This window comes from Typopeltis vanoorti, chromosome 21 (assembly GCF_054136105.1).
Source record: "Typopeltis vanoorti isolate ZY-2024b chromosome 21, IOZ_Tvanoo_1.0, whole genome shotgun sequence".
In the NCBI taxonomy this organism is placed as follows: domain Eukaryota; kingdom Metazoa; phylum Arthropoda; class Arachnida; order Uropygi; family Thelyphonidae; genus Typopeltis; species Typopeltis vanoorti.
In genome coordinates this window covers 10,135,901-10,160,785 of record NC_143569.1, presented here as the reverse complement: position 1 = coordinate 10,160,785, position 24,885 = coordinate 10,135,901, and the positions used below count along the sequence as shown (strand labels likewise).

The following is a 24,885-nucleotide window of genomic DNA, read 5'->3' as shown; positions in this document are numbered from 1 at the left end:
TATAGTGCTGCAAGTGATGTTGATATCATGCGGTACTTTGTTATCGTGCCGAATATGTAAATTGGGAGGGATATTGCAATAATGCAAAGCTAACTCAGTGTATTAAGTAATTGCTTTTGGAGACACTGTTAAATTCATGTTGTCGAGCATTTTACACTCATATGGTGCAGGGCTCGAAATATGAATGGTTTGTGAAGCCTTAGACTGTACGTGTTTATATATATACATATATATGACTACTACTATTAACTCGGGGTTGGGATATGTTCATTTTTAATATAAACTGACTATAAACCCGAGAATTATAACAAATTGAGATTTATTTGAAAACGCAACATGTTTCGTCGAGATTGGCTTCATCAGGCGTTAAGAACATAGATATTAAAAGACACTGAAATAAACATTGAGACACTCTAAAGCTATACAAGTATAAAGTTATGATATTCGACTGTAAAGTGAATATCATTGTAAATTGTAAATTTGTTGCTCTGGTTCTCTTATAAGTAATGTCTCTCTGGTGCTCCTCAAGACATAGAGAATAGATTTCTCCGTTTGGCCATAGTAAAGTTTTCTGCACTCACATGTGACTTTGTATACACCTGGAAATTGTAGAAGGTTGTGAGATTGTTTATAGTTGCTGAAACTTGATCTTATTTTTAGAAGAGTCGAGAAGCACGTTTGTATGTTGAATTTCTTTAAGATTCTACTCAGTTTTTTGGATAGTGTGCTGATATATGGCAAGGAGATATAACCTTTGGAGTCGTTCTGTGTCTCTACGTTGCTACGTTGACGGTGGGATAATTGTTTGTTGATACTTTTTAAAGAGTAGCCATTGCTTTTAAAGGTCCATTTAAGATGTTGTAGTTCTTTTTTTAGTTCTTCTTCATCTGACAGTACAGATCTTGCACGATTCGCAAAAGTTGATATAATACCCAACTTTTGCGCTGGATGGTGATGTGAGGACGCATGCAAATATCTGTCCGCGTGTGTTGGCTTTCTAAATATAGAAACTTTTATTGATTCAGGTGTCTTGGTGAGTTTAACATCAAGGAAACAGACGGAACAATTTTCTTCAATCTCCATGGTCAATTTTATATCCTGATGGAGGTTGTTTAAATGGTTGAGAAACCTGTGAAGATTCTCAATACCATGCTCCCATATGAGGAATATATCGTCCACATATCTAAGCCAAATTCTTGGTTTTAAACTAAAAGAGGAGATTGCCTTTTGTTCAAAATCCTCGAAAAAAATGTTGGCTAATATAGGGGAGAGAGGGGGATTCCTATAGCTAATCCTTTGACCTGTTTATATAGTTTACCTTCGAATTCAAAATAGCCAGAGTTTACACAGTGAGATAGTAGAGAGAACATTTTATTTGAAATCTTGTTCTTTAAAATATGGAGAACTTCTTGTGAGTTGTGAGTTTCTTCAGTATGATCTGCTCCATAATTTGATTGATAATTGGTAATGTTGCTATGGGTCTGTAATTGCTGATTAACAGTAACAATAACCAATGTTTTCGGATGCTTCTGATGTTAATATGCAAGATTGAGAGACCTCTCGCTTGTTTCAATGCATCAAGCGATTCGAAAGTACAACAGTACCGATTAAATGCCGATTAAGTACCGAATACGAAAGTACCGATTAAATGAATCCAAACGAGCCGAATTTTCGTCAAGTTTTGGTTTTTGTTTCAATTTACATTAGGTTTGGTTTTGGTTTCGCTTTACTATTTTCGGTTTTGGTTTTAGAGTTCTCTATTTTGGTTGAGTGCTGTGCAACAACAACAACAACAACAACAACAATAATAATAATAATAATAATAATCCTTAGAAAAGGAAGCGCGAGCAAAATTATGGGTGTAGTTGCCAAGATGATAGAGTACCGATTAAATGAATCCAAACGAGCCGAATTTTCGTCAAGTTTTGGTTTTGGTTTCAATTTATATTAGGTTTGGTTTTGGTTTCGCTTTACTATTTTCGGTTTTGGTTTTAGTTCCCTATTTTGGTTGACTGCTGCATGTTTTAACTGCCTCTACTGTGTTTATTAATAGTGTTGTGCATTTTTAATAGCGTAAACAAGTTGACATGCGTACTGTTTTGTGCAATTTCTGTAGCTATAGAATGGATACATCTCCAAGATGTATCCATTAATGCGAATTTAAAGAGGTTTAGGGAGACAGGTACCTTTTCTCCTGACATGCGAGCGAAAAGGAAAACTACACTTATTCAAGATCGTTTATTAGTCAGGAAAAGCGAAATGAAGCATCCAAGATTGTGTGCTGTAGACTTAAAAATAGCCCAGCTTTTAAAATAGCGGCTGGGCAACTAGTGAGATTAATGTTTCTGACATGACAGTCTGTCGAAGGCTGTTGGAAGAAGTGGGGGACTGCCCACAGACCAAAAAAGAAAGAAACAACTGTTTACCAAGGCTGTGCAGAGAAAGAGACTCCAGTGGGCAAGAGTATAAAGATTTGACTATTGAGAAATGGAAGAAGGTCATGTTCTCAAATGAGGGCCATTTCTTTGTCCAAGGATAGGGAATTCCCTATGTTCGTAAATCAGTGGCTAAGACTTCTCTCGTCACCTTTAGCACGCTTCTAAACACCCAACTAAAAAGATATTCTGAAGTTGATTTACACATGACGGTCTAGGATAATTTGTGCCTGTTGACGGTCTGATGAAAAGTTATCAATACATAAAAATATTGGAGAAAAGAGTGGTACCACATATCCAGAAAGACAAGAAACTTACTTTCCAACAGAATCTCGTTCTATGTCATACTTCGAAAAAAGTGAAAGAGTTCCTCAAAAATCACATCCAATCGCTTCAGTTTCCAGGTAACTCTCCTGACATTAATCCAATAATAAAGAGACTTGAGGAAAATTGGGATTAAAAAGATAACTTAATACCATCCATTATGAAATTATGGTTTCGATATGCAGAAATAAGAAAAATCTGTTCTACGTTGGTAGAGTCCATAAGCAAATTAATGAACTTATTAGGAATAGAGCCCCACATATAAATTATCAGGTAAAGTTGAAGTTTAATTTTTGTACTTATTTTCTTTTCTATTAAATTTGTACTTATTTTCTTTTCTATTAAATTTGTACTTATTTTCTTTTCTATTAAATTTGTACTTATTTTCTTTTCTATTTAATTTCTATTAAATCACATTTAATAGAAATTAAAACTTTTCTATTAAATGTGAGTATTTGAATTAATTTGTTTGATACTGTATTTTACATCCAAGTGCAGTATATCGGAAAGGCGAGAGAGTTAAGAAAAGGCCCAGAATGTGGAGGATGGTGAGGATTTACGATATTCTAGAATCGGAGTAGGTACATTACATAATTTCTGTTATACACGAACATCAACTACTTCGCCATCTCTTACATCTTGATTAGTGGAGTTTACAGCGAAATCCCTTTCAGTATTGTGAACAATGTGGTTCCTGAGAAGATAACGCAGAAAATATAGAAATATAGAAAATATACTTCAGAAATAAATAATCAAAGAGTTCAAAGTAGTTAATTATCAAAATTGGAAGAGAGGTAAAGATAACAAATTTGTGTAACAAAGTGTGGCTAGAAAATTTTGAGACAAAGCAGATAGGTAGAGAGGAATTTTAGGTTTCTGGTATTCTTTAAGAAAGAATATAATATTTAATGAATGTACATATACCGTTCTAGTGCCGCCATGAATCATGTAATGAATCTGGACAGTTGAGATGGACCCTGGTTATTGAGGATGTTCGTTCAAGTTATATATATATATATATATATATATATATATATATATATGTTAAGGATACCAAGCTATTTCCCCAAGTAAGTCAAGTTTGCGCCTTCACGTAGTGCAAGTCTGGGCGACTCCGCATCTAGTGCAAGTCTGAGGCAACTCGTGGTAAAGGTGGAATAAGCTCTGATCACTATTCTTAGTATTTACCCCTAATGCAAAGCACAACTCCTTGCGGAGATGTATGATGCTATGCATTAAAGGCAAGGGCCACTACCCAGACCGGTTTCGACCTTTACTGAGGTCTCATCAGTGGGAGTCAGGCTTAGAAATAACAAGGTATAAGTAATACAGAGCTCATAAATTTTACCAAAACAAGTTGCCATAAGGTGCTTTGACCTTATTAAATAAAAATCTCAGGATGAGAGATATATAATTTTCTACATTTATTATTATTATTATTATTATTATTATTATTATCGTGACACCTTCAAGGCGTCCGAAGACTCATCGCAGGAGGACACCTACTATACAACTGTCTCCTCTACTACCAATCATCTACATCAACGCCATCTACCGCCCACCACCACCACCACCACCACTAGTATTATTGTCTGTAAATTGCGTGTTCTGAAAGGGCCGATTTACTGTGTATATATATATATATATATATATATATATATATATATATATATATATATATATATATATATATATATATATATATATATATATATATAATGTACAGTAAAACACCGTTTTTACGTTCCCGCAATGTACGTTTTTCTGCCATTTACGACATTTTCCGTTGGTCCCGTCTTAAGGCCTATTTTTTACGATATATTGTTTTCCCGGCATTAACAACTTGATGTGGACGTTATTTCCCGAGATTTGAGTTTTTTTCTCGGGCGGCAATACCGATTTTCGAATTGATTTCCTCTCATTCAAATCTGCACATCTCTATATCCAGATGGCGTTGCTTTCGGCTGTAGTTTCGTTTCCGTTTCCGCCATCATTGTGACTTGCACGCTTGCAGTAGTGATGAGCGATACCGTGATTTTTCAATCACAGTACGAATTGATATTGCAGAATTTCTGCTACGTAATTTAGCAAGTAATTTAGCTTTCAAGTTGCGGTAGTGGATTATCCATGGAGAAAAAACACAGAAAATGTATTTCGGTAGAAGAAAAGATGGCAATTCTGCGGCGTGCGGATTGGCATGTCGGAACAAGTGTGCATTTTGCAAAAGATCTTGGAATCTCCGTGTCCACTTTGAATACGATAATAAAAAACAGGTCAAGCATTGAACTCAATGCAAAGCAATCTGGCGTTATGTCAAAAAAAAAAAAAAAGAAAAAGAAAATACAGTATATCCGGACATCGACATACGAAGAATTCGATAAACTTGTGACGGAGTGGTTTGTTTCTACGAGAGCGTCGGGTATTCCAGTCGATGGTACTATATTCCGAGCGAAAGCCCTTGAATTTTCTGCAAGGTTAGGGTAATCCCTAACCTTGATTAATGGTTTTACTGCGTCAAATGGATGGATTGATCGTTTCAAGATTCGTCACAATATTCTGTACAATCAAGTGTGTGAAGAAAGTAATAGTGTTGCAGGAGAAATTGCTAACTAGTGGAAACATGAACTAAAGACTATTCAGGACTACGAACCGAAAAATATTTTTAATGTTGATGAAACTGGGCTCTTTTATAACATTTTGCCAAGCACGGTAGAAAACTCAGGAAGCAGAGGGTAACTGTTTTGCTCATGGTCAATGCTGATAGATCAGAAAAATTACCACCACTGATCATTGGTAAATTAAAAAAGCCAAGGTGTTTTAAGAACGTGAAAAATCTGCCTACTAAGTATGATGCCAACATCACAGCATGGATGACCAGCAGCATCTTTACATCCACCATACATGTTCTGGATGCTAAAATGGGGGCAAATCACCGCAAAATACTACTGCTGCTGCTAAACAAATGTCCTGCATACCCTAAAGATCTGCAGCTCAGAAATATTAGATTAGTGTTCTTTCCCCCTAATTGTACAAGTGAGCTTCAGCCATTAGATCTGGGCATCATCCATGCATTTAAATGGAAATATAGAAAAATGCTTGTTGAAAAAGCTGTGTTTATGCATGACAATGGTATGGACCCAAAATAAATCACCATATCATTTTTTGATGTCATGCATTATGTGGCCAAAGCGTGGTTGCATGTTACTACTGAAACCATATCCAACTGTTTCCGGAAGGCAGGAGTTACGTTTGTGGAAGAGGAGGAACAACTACAGGAGGAAGAAGAAGATATGTCAGAGCCCAACAACTGGTATGTGATGGATGAGATTTCCTCATTTCAAGACTATGTTGATGTTGATGCTGGTGTGATCAGATTAATGATACCAAGTGTAGAAGACATCCTTTCCAACCACCTTGGTGAAGAAGAAGAGGAAGAAGTGGTTGAAGAAGACTGTGATCAAGACCCTACCGTTCCTACTAGTAAAGACGCAATGGAATCTATCTCTGTGTTGAGGCGGTATATTACAAGTGCATCAGGAGACGATGGGGGATTTAATGCCTTATACACTGTGGAGAGGCAGGTGGAACTTATAAGAGTGCAGAAAAAGCAAAAACAATCAACAATTAAAGATATTTTTAAATAGATAAATGTACGTAATTGTAATTTTATTTATTTTCAGTTATTAAATTTTGTAATCTAGTATGTAGACTCACATACTAGCAGTAAGTAATCTTTTAGCCTTTTTTTTAATGTTTTTTACGTTTCCTGATATTTACACTTTCCTGGTATTTACACTTTTTTTCCATCGGTCCCTCTGGAAAGTGTAAAAAAGGGGTTTTACTCTATATCTTTGTTTGTAAACTTTTTTTGGGGGGGGAAGGTGATCAGGGGGTTTCATACACAGAAAACCACTGTGCTTTTGTTGGCTTATGTGTATATGTCTCCCCTCCCAAATGCCGAGCGTCTCCTTTGCACAGTCGGATGAATAATGCGGCCACGATACGCGTTGACATGTGAAATATTTCTTGGGAACTAAAGAGCTTTTCAGCTGAAGGAGTGTTTAGCGAATTCTATGAGGTAGTAGTTTTTCATCCTTTACACAAACCTAAGAACATAAAAGGAAGACAATAACATCGCTTGTATTATGCATTTCCTATAGACGATCTGAATACTCAGGGTGTGTTATTAGAGAAGGGTGCCTATAATCTTATCACTAATATTGGAATCCAGATCTAGGGTAAGAAAATTCATCGGAACTTTAATTAGATATTGTAAATATGAATGTGACTTTTGAAGGTATCTACATATTCGATCAGTGGACTGACTCGAGGACAACTTTAGAAACATCTTTCTGCAACCTTCTCCCCTCGTGCAATCAGTAATCAACTGAAAACCTAAACTGCGTTGCCTTTATAAGGTGTGTTTAAAGCTGAATCCTCAAGAGCTTTGTAATTGTAATTTTATAGCTTTGTAGGTTTTGATGTTCTTAATCCCCGAAGGATTAAACTGTACGATTAATATTTCTTAGGGGGATATTCTGAAATATCGATATTGCAAAAAAAAAAAAAAAAAAACCTTATTGTTGTTGTTGTTATTATTATTATATGCTTTATAAACAAATTTTACGAAAACTGTTGCATCCACATCCTCCTTAAACAAATCCACGCGAGTGGATTTGTTTAAGGAGAATTGAGAGCTTGACTTGTTTTCATTTTATTTTATTTTTTATATATGACACTGATTTTTATATGCTTGTGATGTTCTACGATTAATCATTACATATTCATACTTCCTAGGGGAGAGGAGTGAAGTTATCACTCGAAGTGGCCCAGTGAACACACCAAAAGAAAAATAATTGATAATATAAACAATGCAGTTGCTTGGATTCCTGCAGAGATAGGTACAGAAACGTCGATGGTTTTCAGTCCACTTGATAATGTTTCTTTTCAACTCAGGGCCGTATTTACTCATAAACTAGACGGGGTCTGTGCCTCATTATAGATAACCTAAAATGTACTCAGTAGAGGGGGGGGGAGAGACTTAAAAGTTATAGCTTAGGAGACAAACCAACCGTAAATTCTGCCCTGCTTCAACCACTACAGTATGAAAGCGTAAATTATTCGAACCGAGCATCAGCGTGATGTATTAAATATTGTAATAATTTTACTCGCTAGCAATGTATGGAAAAAGTATACAAAACGACAGCAATATTCTCTGCATAACTTCATAAAACTTTCCTTCTTTACAGCTAGCATACAACAGAATGGAGGGTACGTTCAAAATTACTGGTTTTGAACGTACCCTCCATTTTATTTTTGTTTTATTTTTGTTTTTATTTTATTTTTGAACAGGCAGGCTTGAGTTTGACCAAAAAAAGCGTTTGATTTTCTGTACCTGAACAATCAAATACAAGAGCTTCCATTGTAGATGCTTATATCCGATTTTGAACTTATTAACATCTTATTCTTGGCGTACATCTACTTTGGCAAAAAAACAAAAAACAAAAAAAAAAAACATGAGCATGAAAGAAGTGTATTTTAAAATGCTTCCTCATGTCTTGACTTTCAGCGGCATTTTTTTAATCTGTTAAGGAAAATTAAAAATGCTGCTGAAAGGCAAGAAGACATAAGGAAGCATTTTACGGCATTCTGGAAGCATTGCATTTCGGAATTTGCTATTCTGCACGCTAATGAAGTATTGTATTTGAAGCGTATCTGATAATCGTTCACAAAAGAATCCAGAAGTTGCTTTTCAACTCTGTATTGACTCGTCATCAATAAAAAAGGAATAAATGAATAAAATAAAATAATATTCTTGAGTTTTTGGATTGAATTTAGTGTTGATAATTTTACAGCAATTATTCGCAACAACAACAATAATAATTATAATAATTTATTTTTGGCTCACAAAGAAAAAATTGTTTTAAATTATTATTAATTATTTACAGCTGTTCTTTATTTCAGTAGTTAATATGGCCTACGACGCAAGTTATGAATCCAATAATCCTATTCTAAAATGACGCATTTCGTATGTTTATTTAAGAATTCTCCACTCAGAAATCACTTCAGGTGCATTTTAAACTTTCGAAACAAACAAACTTTTCGAATTTTAAACTTGCAAAACAAATACACAGACACAAAAAGAAAGAATAACTGAAACCGTATTATCAGTGTAATGCCGTTTCAGTAGGAAAGATTTCTCTTTTTGTTGTTTTCATTATGATCTCTTCAAGATGTAAGAGCAAAACGACATTTAGGAATACTTGAAACGTTTAATGTGTATTCCATCTTCTTCCTGAAGATGCCGCTTCTTATATCTTAAAAAAAAAAAAAGTATTCACTAAAACATCTCTGCGGAAACGCACAGGCGCTGCACAAGAGAGAGAATAGCGCTTCGCGGATCTTTATATTGAATTGTCACAGTCCTTCACTCAGCATGGCTGGCAGACGTCAGTATCGCAACTCTTCCTCAGTTCGAGGGGGATATAATTTCGAACAAATAACACGGGAATAATGTTCCTTGTTAGTTTATGAATATCTGTATATCGATGTTTGATGCGACTATTCGTGTGCGTTACGTTGTCCGCATCTCGAGTAGTGTGCGAAGGGACCGGTGACTTTCACCGCAGTGGCGACTGTCCTTCGCAAACTGAACAATATGGCTTCGGGAGCTAGGCCTAATTTTGGGAGGCCATATGAAAAATCAAGTCCCACTACAGAAGTGCCAATGGAGTACGAACATGGACACTTCTTTTCAAAAAAGACCTTCCACAAGCCTACATATTGTCATCACTGTACTGACATGTTGTGGGGATTAATTGGACAAGGTTACATATGTGAAGGTAAGGCGGATGCCTGGTTTTCATTTGCTTGCAGAAAATATATTTTGCGGTCTTTTTTTCAGCCCAATTCAGTATGCGTTCTGCCCAACATTGTTTTAAACATAGCCAATAATATATATATATATTATTGGCTATGTTTAATATATATATATATATATATATATACTTTGCTTGATTACATGATAATTACGTAGTTCTTCATTTCTATTATTATTATTATTCGTCACCATTTCAAACTATTAATACTTGGGCATTTGTACATCATTTTCATTAATATGCAGAATGTAAATTTTGCTGTCCACGTTTTGACTGCTATTAACCTACATTTTAGATAGCTTCCGTGAGTCATATGACCCATATAAATCACTACAGTGATAGCCAAAAGATCGATTTTTCCACACGACATGTGCTGTTTCAAAAATAACGTACAAAAATAGGCCTTATGTTATTATTTCTTTAATATTCCGACAAATGGATCTATATTTCTGATAACCATAATTAATATATTGTGATTTTTATGTGGAAAGTATATCATGTTTTGTATTTCATCTATTTGAATGGGTCGACTAATTTGTCTTTTCTGTTCACATCAAAAGATAAAATAGTGCCATTGGATTTCTAAAGCTTTCCACGCTTACGAATATTCATATTTTGTATTAGAATTTCAAAGAAAGAGTAAGGGTTCGTATGCGATATAACCCGGTAAAATCAAATCTAAAATACTCTTTAATCGCATTTGATAATTTGATACATTAAATAGTTACATGGGATCCGTTTACGTAATGATGTTATGCTGCATTTAGTTCAAAATACGAATATTCGTAAGCGTGGAAAGTTTTAGAAATCCAATGGCACTATTTTATCTTTTGATGTGAACAGAAAACACAAATTAGTCGACCCATTCAAATAGATGAAATACAAAATATGATATTATACTTTCCACATAAAAATCACAATATATTAATTATGGTTATTAGAAATATAGATCCCTTCGTCGGAATATTAAAGAAATAATAACATAAGGCCTATTTTTGTACGTTATTTTTGAAACACATGTCGTGTGGAAAATCAGACATACATGAACATAATATTATTAACAGTATTATTATTATTATTACGGGTTACCTCCAAAGAGTTCAAGGACTCATCGTGGAAGGGCCCGCTACTTTTATTAGCATTTTTTTTTCTAAAATATATATGCTATAACAACATTTATTTATTTATTTATTTTCGAAACGGCAGATGAATGATTGTAACGCTACATAAACACTTTTGCTGATCGATGAACGCTACTGAACAATCAATAAACAACACTGCGTCTCAGTATAGCATCATCGTTGTAAATCCAACCTTAGTATTTTATTTTACTTTTAAGTATGTCAATGAATGTGTGATAATTACATATTGAACTATATGTAACATAACACCATTACGTGAACGGATGCGTATAAATATTTATTTATTTAATGTGACTAACGTGTAGTCAGACATCCGGTTATATCACTGAGTAACCCCTTATCATTTCTTAATTTTCATAATAATAATTTTCGACAACTGCAGATATAATGCATCTTCACATACGTATACATTGAGTTTCATCAATAACACATGATCTAATCTCCCTCTCACTTGCTCGCTCGCGCTGCAGAGAAAAATGCAGCGTGTTTATTATCGCCTCGTTCTGTAAAACATATAAATAATCCACCGTTTTTCAGCGGCAGTGTTTTAGTTGATCCAGTTACCTCACATGAGGTTTGCTTTAGAAGATTCGTTCCTTTTCAACAGTAGTTTAAGAAAAGGAGACTGCAGAGAAATGGTGATATTGATTTAAGCCTAGTAACGAGCATCGATAATCGATTTTGTGCAGCTTCGCAAAATTTTCACACGATAGCGGTTGTAGCGTCATATCGATTCCATCAATTTGGAAATCCTGTTTTGTGCGCATTCGTAGGAGTGTGTGTGTGTGAGAGAGAGAGAGAGAGAGAGAGAGAGAGAGAGAAAGAGAGAGAAAGAGTTGTATTTCTGGAAGAATATTTTTTCACATGTATTTTATTTCACTTTTCGAATTTGTTTGTGAATTGAGGTTAATTTATTTTATGTTACTCAACTTGGCAAATCGTCCGTATGCTTATCGTCGCTGAGGTTAACACAAGTCCTTTTTTTTAAATTATGTAATATCAGCATACTATACAGGATTATAAAATGTCAGCATTACTTGCTGGTGATACACACGGTTCTCTGACTTTCTATTTAATTACAGATTTATTACTAACTTAACTAATTATGGTCAAGTAATCTGTTAAAACTAAATAACACTATTAATTTTCAAAACTAAACTAAATCATTGAGAGTCTCCGTAGCTCAGTTGGTTTCAACGAAGCTCTTCGAGTGGAAAGAACTAGGTCCGAATTAGTCTGTCTCATCTGCAGTTGGCAGGGTTCTCCCCCACACCCCCACCCTTCCCCGGAAACTTGGATTTTTAATCCCAGAGCTAGGCAAGCAGCTCAGGAAACATGCAGTTTACACATGCGATTATAGTTATGATATAATTCTAGTCATTATATCTAAAAAGCTTAATTAACAAATAATAATAACATTTAATTTCATTAATGATACTGTGGGGTCAATATATTTATAAACGATAAACTATGGTGTTTCGAAATGGTAGGACTGCGACATGTTATACTAATCCAGAATAAAGCATACGACCAATTTCATACTGATAGGCTTATATTTAAAGTTATTAAAATAAATCAGTTTTACCTGATTATATAAAATTTAAATTACAAAAACATTAATATTATATATCAAAATAACAAAAAAATCATAATAGTTTCATATTTCCTAAAGAGTTGGAAAGTTATCTGCATTATTTCTGTATTTTTATTTTCTTTTTAATTGACTAAAATAACATTTAAAAAAAAAAAATCTTTTGGTCTAACAGATCTGTCCATACAGACAGTCCTAGGAGATGAACAATAAGCGATGTTTTCAATAAAGTACTGTACTGGGCTCATCAAATATAATAGAGAACAGTTTCAACCAAATGGGGAAAAGCAACTCTAGAAGCTTTGAACTTATCACACTGTAATAAAAAAAAATAAAATAAAATAATAATAAAAAAAAAGCACAGATTATTTTTTGAACATCGTAAATACCGTTGCTCCGTAATTCCTAACAACATAATAAAACGTTTCGTTTAGTTCCAGCTATTCAAAACACGTATCTATAAAAAGGGGGGAACCAAAATTTAAAATAACTGAACAGGACAATTTTTCTTGTCCTCTTCTCAAATATACTGACAAATATTTCCTTGAATGCTCAGTAAGAAAATTTACAATTGTCACATTTAATTTTGTTTCTTTTATTTTATTATTATTTTTTAGGGAATGTTGTCAGGAGAACCCACCTCCAATTCAACCTACTAATAAACTCTTCTGAATCATTTGAAATAGTTATTGTAATTTTATTTTCCTGCTTTAAGTCGTCGAGTATAGAATACTTCCGCTGCCTTCGCATTGTTCATTTAAATGTAAGATGGTTTTTCCATATCCATTATTGAATTTTTTTTTGTTTAAAAAAAGAAACTTCTCGCAAAAGGAGCGACAGATCTAAAAAAAAAAAAAAACGCACCAAAATTACTCATATGAATCTATGCAAAGCGACAGCAAAGTCACAAAATTGCATTCCATTAATGTGCAGATTTTTAGTTAATAAGACTTGTAAGCAATATTGTTTGTTATTTTTTATGGTTAACATCCATTCTCCATTGATAACAGGCATAGCTCAAGGTTTAATAAGCTAGAATCTTCCACTGAAGACCAAACGTTTTTTTTTTTTTTCATACTATCTGAAGCCTCAATAAGCAAAGTTTAATTAGTGACACAACATTAAGGAAATCTCTTCCATAGTTCAGTCTGTATCGACGATATATCTTTATTTGAAAGATCCAGGTTCGAATCTCGTCTGACGCGAAAAACATTTGTAATATATATATATATATATATATATATATATATATATATATATATATATATATATTAGCTGCTTCGGCCGTAATTCTGAACAACCTTAATATAAAGGAGAAAGAAACTTCTTTGGAGAAAAGATTGTGCTTTCGCAGTCCAATGTCAGTAGTCATCCGCTACACTTGTGAAGGGAGCCTTAACTTTGTGGGATTTTTATTTTTTTCACAAAATTGACGAGCGCCGATTTCTGTGTATTCTAACGAACTTATGAATATTCACTCTCCTTGATTTCTATAGATGAACGAGATTCTTGTTTGTAATATAACGCCACATGCGGTTGCGAATGAGAAAGTTGACAATATATATTATAAATTATACTATGGATGTGGTTGGTTGTCAACTGCAAGTCAGGTAACCCAAAACGTACACATGTCTGCGCAACTGTATTCTTCTTTTAAAAAGCTCTTAGAAGAAGACAAAAAATTCACTCTGAGAAAAGCTATCATCCAAACTTATTTTATTTACGAATATCGGTTTATTTATTGATCTTAATCATCCTATAAAATTATATTAATATTATTATTATTATTATTTTACGTGACACCTCCAAGGAGTTCAAGGAATCATCGTGTGAGGGCACACTACTCCACACAACTTAAAACAAAACAAAACATATATGTGCAATTAGCAGACATAATAGCGGTCGTCATAGTTTTAGCTGTTGCGACCGTTATTAAAAATAACCCAACAGTACTACTTACAGTAAGCATTAGTTACAAACAGCGCTGCTTTAGCATTATAAATAACATAAATTCTCTAACTCTTTTTTTTTTTTTTTTTGGAAATTGTTAAGCACTCTGTTTCCACGCTTAGTCATAACTGATAATTGAGCGAACATTATACCTACCATCATCATGTATTCCGAAATCCTAATTGTTATTATTGTCTTAAACAGTGTGAATTCTGTTGTTGAATTTTTCCGAGTTTGGTTACAACCCCGAATTCCCGGGATAAAAACGATACTTACTTGCTATAAAGATCGAATAACTCGGGAACCAGCTGAAAAAAGGCTGTGAAAAGTTTTAATCGGCGACTACAGTCGAACCTAAAACAGCGTCTTTTTCATGGCAGCCTAACGCTATGGAATCATGAAACCAGAAACGGTGTTGTAACAGACACACTTCAATGTATAATTGTTCAAATAAAATGGCTTTATATGTTCTTTAATTAATATCTGAGTCTTATATTTGTGATCTAATAACCAGGTTTGTCATCCTGTGACCATTTAATAGTTCCAGCCTTATATTGATAAACCGCTGTGGAAAATAAGTAAGTAATTTAACGCGATTTTAAAAACCCGTGGTAATGTATAATTAGCATTATACTTTGCAAAATTTACGTGAAATTTATTAGTATTTCCTTCTTAGGCGTGTGAGCAAGTGCAGAGCGCCTGTTAACTTCATAATGTTATTTATTTATTTTATTTTTTACGTGATTTCCACCGATGAAAGGTTGTAAACATATAATGCATTAGTGCCATGAGCGGACTAAGGATTTTCTCACCCCTTTATTTATTAATTTTATATATTTTGTATTTCATTTCTTTTTTACATAATTCTCGAAACCCTGTTCTAGAGACCAAACAGGAGACTTTTTAAAACCACTTCAAGCCGCCAATAAAAGGGGAAGTGGATTTTTATCGGGCTATGGAATTCATCTTTTATTTAAATGTAGTCAGAAACATTCATGCCCATTGCAAGATTCGAGCACTGTATATTTTTTGTAGCTCGAATCTCGCCACGAGCATATTAGTTGGAGAGCGGATAAGCTAACCGCTCGTCCAGCAAGCACAGTCAATAATTTGGGAATTCGGGGACCAGCTGAAAAAAGGCTGTGAAAAAAGGCTTCATTTCTTTCAAACAAAATGAAATTTTGTTTGAAAGAAATGAATTTTTTCTGGAAAAAACAAAGCAGCTGGGTATACCAAAGTGTTATTATAAAACAATTAAAAAAATTTTACAATCCCTGAATATAAATTCAATTAACTGCTATCTATATAAGTAAATATACTACTATACGATATATGGACAAAATAGAACATTTAAATCGAATAGACAATAGCATACTGCTAAAAATACTATATGGATATAAAAATAAATGGAAAAAGAAGGATTGAAAGACCAAGAAAGTGATGACATAACCAGAACAGGTCGCTTGGCCTATGATATCTATGATATGAAGAAGACTTCGTAGAAAATTCGAATAATTGCAATTTTTGTTAAAATCAGATAGTAATAAGTACCAATTATATGAAGATGAAAATATATTTTCACTATTCTAGTGAATGTTTTCTGGAGCAAGTGATTTAAATCGCTCTCTTAGGATCAGCAAATTAGTCCTGTCCAGTGAAACGTTGCAGTAATGTGTTGTGTTTTCTTTTTGTCAAGTACCAGTCGTTAAGCATCTTAATATCGCCAATATTTATTGTTTTGAATATATATATACTGTACGTTCTAAATTGCATTTTGAAATATATATGTTATTTAGAAAAACAGTGATGCAGATATAATACCAGTATTTGCGTTGCTGTTTTTGTCTAAATTATACATTTATCCGTTTTTTTTTTTTTGACACTTTTCCCCTTAAACGTTTGCGCAAAAACAAAGACGAAGGAGGAAGGCTTCTGTAAATATTTTTATTCAGTACTGTTTTGTTTAGCAGTCTACGAAAAGCCACGATATATAGCGTGTGTTTTGGGCGTGGTTTCTGGAAAATGACTATTTTTGTTGTTTTTCCGTTAATTCAGTGGAATGTGTTTTTGTATACTACTCTTGGTTCAAGAGGGATAGGTTCGCTATAATTAACATTTGTACTTTAATGGTGCTTATTATAACTGAATTGTTTCAGAATTCCTTTTTTATTGTATCCACACGTGAGGAGATTTTTCCCCCCTATTTCACTTGTAAATGATTAGGAAGTATTAAAATAAATAAATAAATAAATAAATAAATAAACGGAATCAGTTGACGTGTTTTTTGAACAGTTGGCCTTGATAGAAACAGTCAAGGAAAAGTTCTTCCAGTGAACAGAGGGGGATAGAATGAAATATGAGGAGGAAATAGCATCACACCTTGGGAGGTTATTGGTGCATCATTCCAAATGTAAGAACAATATTCTAAGGTAGGACGGATTTAGAATTTTTACTATTTTAGGAATTTACAAGTGAGAAGTAGTGATTTGAACGGAAGGATAACTTGCAACTCTAGCCATAAACTTCTAGAGGTGTAGTCAGTCCATGAAGAGGAATGTGATCTTGACTGGAGAGCTGAGTAGGATCAAAGTAAGGAGTGAAAAATATTTCTATTTTATTTTTTATTTTTTATTGTGAGAAACAAGACAAGACTGTGCATAGAGAGCATTGTCGTGTACTAGATTATTCTCACCTCACTGAAGACCAGTGTAAATTTAAGACATCTGTAATGGATTGTCTTGAATCTGAAAGTAGGTCATTAGTTCGTTGAGGTCTTGTTGCACGTTGGAGAGAGAGATAGAGAGAGTATTATTATTATTATTAATAATGTCTCTGTGTGTGTAAGTTAGTCTTAAAATCTGCGAAACAATCATTGACTGTAATTAAGAAAAAGTAGTAGTAATAATAATAATAATAATATTATTATTATTATTATTATTATTACTACTACTACTATTAATTATTATTATTATGATTCATTACGTGTCAGCATATTCGCGATATTGACATGGCTGGCCGAATGATAGTGTCTTTGTATTCCACTCCACAGTCTGTGGATCCAAATCCCATTATGGCCTGGTTGTTTGTGAGTATCCCTTTGGAACAACCGAAGTAGAGAAGTTTCCATTTTTGGTCTAGAGCAGAGTTCCCAGATTACACTATACAACATTGAAGTATGCCTTTAGGGAAAAACGCAGCGATTTTGCGATTAACGTAATTGTGCGTATCTGAATATCAAAATAACATCCATATTGTTCCATCACTCAGTATTGCTTAAGTACATGCCTTTTGTTCTGTAGAAGTCAGCCGCATTTATTTAGTATCATACGTTGACACAGTAAAGGGTATGGAAGGATTACATCATATGATACTAATATTTATCATCTGTTAACCAATGTTGTGAGTTTAAAGTGACTTTGTAAGAGCGCATTTTAATATAGTTTGCTTCTTGCGTAAAAGAAAGACCGTGTCATTTTGATTGCTGATCTAATGTGGCAGTTGACATGGCTGGCGGAATAACAGTGTCTCTGCTTTCCACACCGCAATATGTGGATCTAAATCCCACAGCAAACTGACTTGTTTGTGAGGCACTCCCAAACAGATCAATTTGTGTGTGTGTGTGTGTGTGTGTGTGTGTGTGTGTGTGTGTGTGTGTGTGTGTGTGTGTGTGTGTGTGTGAAGTTGGTCTTAAAATCTGCGAAACAATCATTGACTGTAATTAAGAAAACGTATGAACTTCGAATCTGGAGATTAAGATCGAATCTGGACTCCTTACATATCGAAGCGAAGGGGTGCTTCTGCAAAACGTTTTCTCTGTCATTCATATCGGATACTTTACATAGTACTGTAAAGGGGGATTAAGGGTAGACTTTCGTCAACCATTCCCCACTAGAATGAAGGTAATCTAGAGACCTTGCGAATGATTGGTAGAGCAACCAAAGATTTTAGGTACATAAGTCAAGTATCGATACACTAAAAATGCAGCGTCATGTTCCTTTGGAATCGGAACTAAATTTTCAGCTGTCGGTTATCGGTTATACGATCACCCTATTTAATCACTCAAGTTGTATTGAATCTGTAGAGATTTGAATTTTAGCAAAAATAACAGTTGAATTATCTAGACTACCAGAATGCAACCTTCTCGAAAATGATGCGAAGATTCTCTCATTTCTAAAGCTTCAGCAAAATTATTAACTTTGCTGAATGTAGCTGGAAACTTCATATTTTACAAATATTAACAAATTAATGAAAGCACTTAATTAATTAATCTTATGACATCGTGGTTTTACTTCTTCTTCTTCTTCTTTTTAAATACATTACCTATATCGAATACAGGCGGGAGATTTGCAGAGGTCTTTTGATCATAGTACTTCTGTGCAGTTAAAAATGGTATTATGAAGATTTTTTTTTAAAAAAATGCCAGTTCGATAGAATTTAGTACCAGGCGAGATGATTTCATATTCCCTTTGTGAAGCGTAAAAAGATTTCTTGTCGTTGCTCTACATTAAATCAGGCGTAATGAAAAAGTTCTTTAATAAGAATGATAACAGTTTCCGGCATTTAAAGAGCACGCTCCCAAGAATAAATGATGCAATAATTAAAGAAGAAATCTTGATCGTATTACATATTCTTAGGAAGGACATTTCTTTCGATAATATTTTAAATGATTAAAAAAAAAAAAAATTGGAATATTTTCGAAATTGTTATTGCTTTCAAGATCTGTTGGACGTAGTCGTTTATGGATGAAAGCTAGATAACTGGAAAGAGACCTCCACATAACCTTTTAAAGAATGTGGACAACTTACTGGGCTTTTAACTTAATGTCCGTTGCTCATCTTCGCGTGGTGCACCCCCTTAGTAGGTATGTTGATGGATACTTAACGAACAAGGATTTGCTGAATTTGGAATTTATCCGACCAAATTGTATTCTTACTGGCTTGGGCCAAAATAAAATGATGGTATAACATGATTGAATTTCATACCGGTTGGAACAATGCTCGGTTAAACAAAGACCCCAATGTTTTCGTCAGGGAAACCAGGGTAAAAAAGTCAGCTACGAAGCAAATTTCGCATGTTCTAAATTACCATCAGAAAAATTCAAGATTGTCACATCAGCATAACAGGCATCAACGGAAAAGAAGTGGAACTGGCAGAATGGAATCTTCTTCGAGACTTACGTGTACCTATGGGATCACAGAATGTTCTACTAAGCGAATGGGAGGATTTTTCGTCATTAGAGAAGGAAACAGAGACAGAAAATGGAAAAGTTGGTCCTTGTTGAAGAGCTTAACAGAAGAGTAGGAAACGAATACCAGACATACAAAAATGTTTTCGGAAAATTTGGAAAACTTACACTAAACAAGAGACTAGAAAATTAGCAAAGTTAATTTCTTCTTAGTTTCTTCTCAAATGTGCATGAGATGATAGTAAGAAAAATTGTGGAAGGGAAACTTGGAGAAGAAGAACAAGCTGAATTCAGGCCAAATATAAGTTGTCAGTATCAGATTTTTACTTCAAGACAAACAGATGAGAAATCATCGGAATGTAACAATGTAAACACACATAAATATTGAAACCGATTCCAGCAGTAGAGTGGAGAACAGTAGTCCAGATGGAAGTGAAGGGGTGCATCTGCAAAAATTTTTCTTTGCAATTCATATCGATAGGTCGAGCTCCTCAGGATGCTTGGGCAGAGGATCCTTATATTACAGCTTTTCATGCTTTGACATCAGCCAAAATTAAAATTATTTTATGGATGATTTCGATGGTACAATCATAATTATTCACAAGTATGGTCATAAAATTTAGGTTTCGTCATTAGAGAAGCCAACTGACACGGAAAATGGAAAAGTTGGTGTCCTTGTTGAAGATCTTAACAGAAGATTAGGAAACAAATACCAAATGAATCACTTCAGTATGAAGTGATTCATCTCCGTAACTCTGAGATTACTTCTTCCTGAATCGAATTCTGATCCTATAACATTTCATCCAGGAAGATGCTAGATTTTACTGATTTATTTTTTTTTATGTTATTGTGATGAAGACAATTGTGGTTTCGAAGATAACGCCATTGATTCCCTTACAGAGAGTGGACGAGGCCGTTTTATCCCAGTCTAACTTTTTGTAGACTGATGGAGGAAGTTCAGTTTCCACCAGAGGCCAATTAGAGATAGTTTGTCCAAGACTATCACTAATAATATCCGGCATCCGATGAAGAGAGGCGGCTGACAAGTGCCGCCATCTCGTAGTCCATAACACTATATATTTATTGTCTGAGATAGTGTGGGTTATACGGTCATTTTTTTGAGTTTAAGGGACGAAAAACCGAGTTTCCCGGAGAAAAAAAACCGCTTGACTATACCAGAGATCGACTAATGCAAAAACCGGTCGAAGAAAAGCTTAGAAAATGTTCCTCTAGTCTGCGACTGGATTTGAACCTAGGCCTTCCTTCAGGCGAACAAGCGTCGTAGAGTGCAAACGCCACTTCCTAAACGCCACTTCGACACAACCAGCTACACAGGCTGGTTGTGTCGAAGAATACATTTAAATCGGAACAAAGAATGCAATGAATGAGTCGCATCAGAAAACAACTCAACAACTCAAACATCTTTTGTTTATATTCCCTAAAATCAGTACTTCCATTGAACCCATATTAGACAAATGTTTGACAGATATTAGACAAATGTTTGACAGATATTAGACAAATTTCCAAGTTGTTGTCGTTGTGTAATCTAACGAACAGTCGAAGTGAATTTGCACTTCAACTGTTGATCCAGGTGCGAATATATTCTCATCCAGAGGATAATACCGTTTCTCTGATGTTATTATTTGTATATGGATTGGAAGTGTGTACGTTGAGTTCATTTTTGATACTAAAATATCGATGCTTGGGAAAATTGTTTTGCACAATTAATGCAGTATATATGTTAAAAAGCGTTTAATTTTCTTGACCAAAAAGCTCTGGAAAGACTTTTAATGGGATTATATTGATCAAGTGCATATAATAAACAACTATGTTATACCAACTAGTTTCACCAACTAAGGCTGTTAGCATCTTCAGGGTACATAACTGATGTAAGGCACTAAAAAGTAAAAAACTGTTACAAACTATAATCAACCGATTCCAATTATATTAAACAGAGCGCGTACAATACATGCATAGAGCGTGCATGATATCACTTGTTGATATTTAGGAACGTTCTATAGTTGGCACTATAATTCAGTTCTGGCGAGTTGAAGGATTATGTAGATATGTTTTATCTTAACCATGGTCCAATAAATCCAGTATAATGTATCATATTTAATATGGACTGTTAAAAAGGAAGATGAAAGTAAAATACAAGCAGCAGAAATGAGATATTTAAGAGCTGTTACAGGATGCACAAAAGTGGATCATAATAAGAAACGACGAGATCAGAAGAGAGGAAGATATTTACAACGTAAATGAAAAGATCAAGGAATATAGAGAGAAATGGAAAAATATCGGCTGCCAACAGAAGCGAATAAATATAGACCAAGGGGAGAGGGGGGAGAGAGAGAAAGAGAGAGAGAGGGGAAAACCAGCTGCAAGACGGAGGATAGATTAGTGAAGTCGGAACATGAAAATGCCTAATCCTTGAGGAGGAGAAGTAGAAGACTTTTATGCAGATAAATTCATAATGCCCGTTTTTATTTCAACAAAGGAGTGAGTGGAACTGTCTAGTCTAAGCTAAGCTTTAGAAATTGGAAGTGGCAGTCTTACTTGTCACTGGTAGCTGCGTAAATTCATGGCTGCTCATGATTTTAAGACTTCGGGTTCGAGAATGGCAGATAACTTCACTATCTCGTATTTATAATACCGACTACTGTACTTGTATTATTGTTATTATCGTTGTTATTAATTAATTGTTCTTATTAATGTAAAATTCAATAAATTGTCCGAATTGACATCGCACAAAACAAACTACCTGCAAGTGTATAACTCATTTCTTTAGTTTAGTTTGCTTCGTTTGTTGGAAGTTCTCAGAATAATAGTTTGATCTTCACCTTTCAATTTGTCGAGTTGCTACGCATATAAGCAGAATATGTTATCTTCTATTTATTAGAAGACTAGATAATGAAAAGTGTACTCGTAACATCTTGATATTCACATAAAATAAAACACAGTTGTCTGTTCACGACATATTTCTGTTTTTAAGCATATTTTCAGATTTCTTGCAATTCATAACATTTTGTACTGCTGTGCATGGGCAAAATTAAGAGTAAAAATTATAACTCGGAAGCTGTTTTATACATCAAACATGGTGGAAGAATTTTCACAAACAGAATATGAGAATATATACACGTATATAATTTCTGACTTTTGCTACTTAGTGCAACGGTTGGTGGTTGTCTTTCTTTATTGTGTTCCGATTAACGGGAGACAGTCTCCTTCCCCCCCCCCTCTCTCTCTCAGTTTCCTCTCTTTGCCATTATTTTTTCATTCCCTTTATGCATGATTTAACCAAAGTTTAACAACAAATACCTTTGAATATTTTTCTGACATCTGCAATCAATTCCGCGCAGAAAAGAGCAGGTAGATTGATTAATGACAACAGATCGCTGAAGTACTTGGACTTGTCTTGTACTTCATTAATGTTCATCCTCAAAAATTAATCAAGACACGTCATCATTACTGGAGACTTCAACTGCATCTTTGACCCCAAAATGGACAGCTCAAACTGCATTGAGCATCGCACCTCTTTAACCAGCCTCTACAGGAAATGGTGAACAATAGTGAACTTGTTGATGCCTTCTGGCACCAATATCCAGAAAATTCCTACACTTGGAGATCATCTATTACATCATCTAATAGGCTTCTCTACCGGGCTCAACTAGACAGGTTCTACTTCTAAACACACTATGCCTATGATAAGAAATATATCTCATATCCCGTCCTACATCTCAGACCACTGCATCATTAAACTGGAACTGTCATTACCCTACAAGGCATCCAAACCAGGAGGCACCTATTGAATCTTTAACAATACCCTCATGCAAGGCTAAGAATATGGACAGAATCTCCAGGCCTTGTTGTCCAACCTTACTAAATAAAAAAAATGCAATAGAACCCACGAAAATATGGTGGCCTAACCTGAAATCTCAACTGAAAGCGCATACACAAATCTATTGTCATCAATAGAGGAACATCAGCATTAGACAACTTGAACAACTGCTTCAGGTCCTCACTGAAGAAAGTTCACAAGACAATCAGTTCTCCAAGCACACCTCGAACAGTTCATCTTCAAAAATTATTCATCCAAAGGTTTCATCCTTAGATCATGGTACACAAACATAAACTTGTAGAAAAGAAATTCCAGACAGCAGCTTGCATCACAGCCATTGGAATCAGGACGGCAACATTACAGAAGACCCAAATAAAAGTACATCCGAAATATTGAAATACTACAAAACAATATATACATCCATAGGAATCTCTACTGATGCTATCCATGAAAGGCTGAGAAGAACAACAAAACTCTTCTGCACTACGAAACAACCTGGAGAAACCCATCACCTTGGAAAACAGCATGTAAATCTCTGGTAAAGAAAAAATCCCTTGACCTGGCCTGGACCGGCTTACTTCTGAGTTCTGCCAGGCATTCTGGGATTACCTGGGACAATTCCTCCTTAAATTGCTGCAAGATGTACCTAAATGGGCTTCCACAATCCGTCACAAACTAGTTGCGCGTTTCATTCCAAAGAAGAAGGGGGCTACATAGATCTTAGAAACTGGCACTCTATATCACTAATTAACACAGACTGCAAAATAATTTCCAAAGCAATCGCAAACCGTCTGAAGCCCACACTACCTGATGTTATTGGCCAATATCAATAGACCTATTCAGTGCCAGGAAGATCAATACATGATAACCTTCATTTAATCAGGACGATCAATACATGATAACCTTCATTTAATCATGAAGATCAATACATGATAACCTACATTTAATCAGGAAAATCAATACATGATAACCTACATTTAATCAGGGATATCATATACATCGCAAGCAGCCAAAACGAAAACTTAGCTCAAATCAATCTTGACCAGGAAAAGGCTTTTGACAGAGTAGAGGTAGAGCATGAATACCTTTCGAAGTACTGAGACATTTGAATACGGTCTCATCATCCAAACAGTCAAACTACTATACAGAGAAGCATGTCTATGTCTAAAAATAAATAATCGGGTCATCCGCACATTGCCGTACTCTTAAGGAACCATGCAATGATGTCCACTCTCTGGACAACTATACACACTAGCCATTGAACCTTTCTTGAGTAAAATATTCATCATCGTGATTACAGTACCATACAACACATGAAGATCAGCCTATCAGCATACGAAAATGATGTTACAATCATCATACGCAAGGATGAAGAAATGAAAGCAATCCACACAGTTCATACACTTATTCATAAGCCTCTGGGGGCAAAGTTAAATACTGAAAGTGTTCTTGCTTGTGGCCATGCAATTGGAAAACTAGAACGCACTCTCCATTCAAATGCAACTGTCAGGTAAAGGACAAAAATACCGCGGTAACATCCAA

At 34.7% G+C, this 24,885-nt stretch overlaps 1 protein-coding gene across 1 annotated transcript in view; it reads left to right on the top strand.

Annotated features, from left to right (window-relative positions):
• Window positions 1-9,214: 9,214 nt before the first annotated feature.
• Window positions 9,215-24,885, top strand: part of LOC150094613 (diacylglycerol kinase theta-like) — a 570,433-nt gene continuing 554,762 nt past the window's right edge. The window contains exon 1 of the mRNA XM_090411566.1: window positions 9,215-9,601. Coding sequence (XP_090267692.1) covers window positions 9,418-9,601 — 184 coding nt within the window. The 5' untranslated portion in view covers window positions 9,215-9,417. The remainder of the gene's footprint in view (window positions 9,602-24,885) is intronic.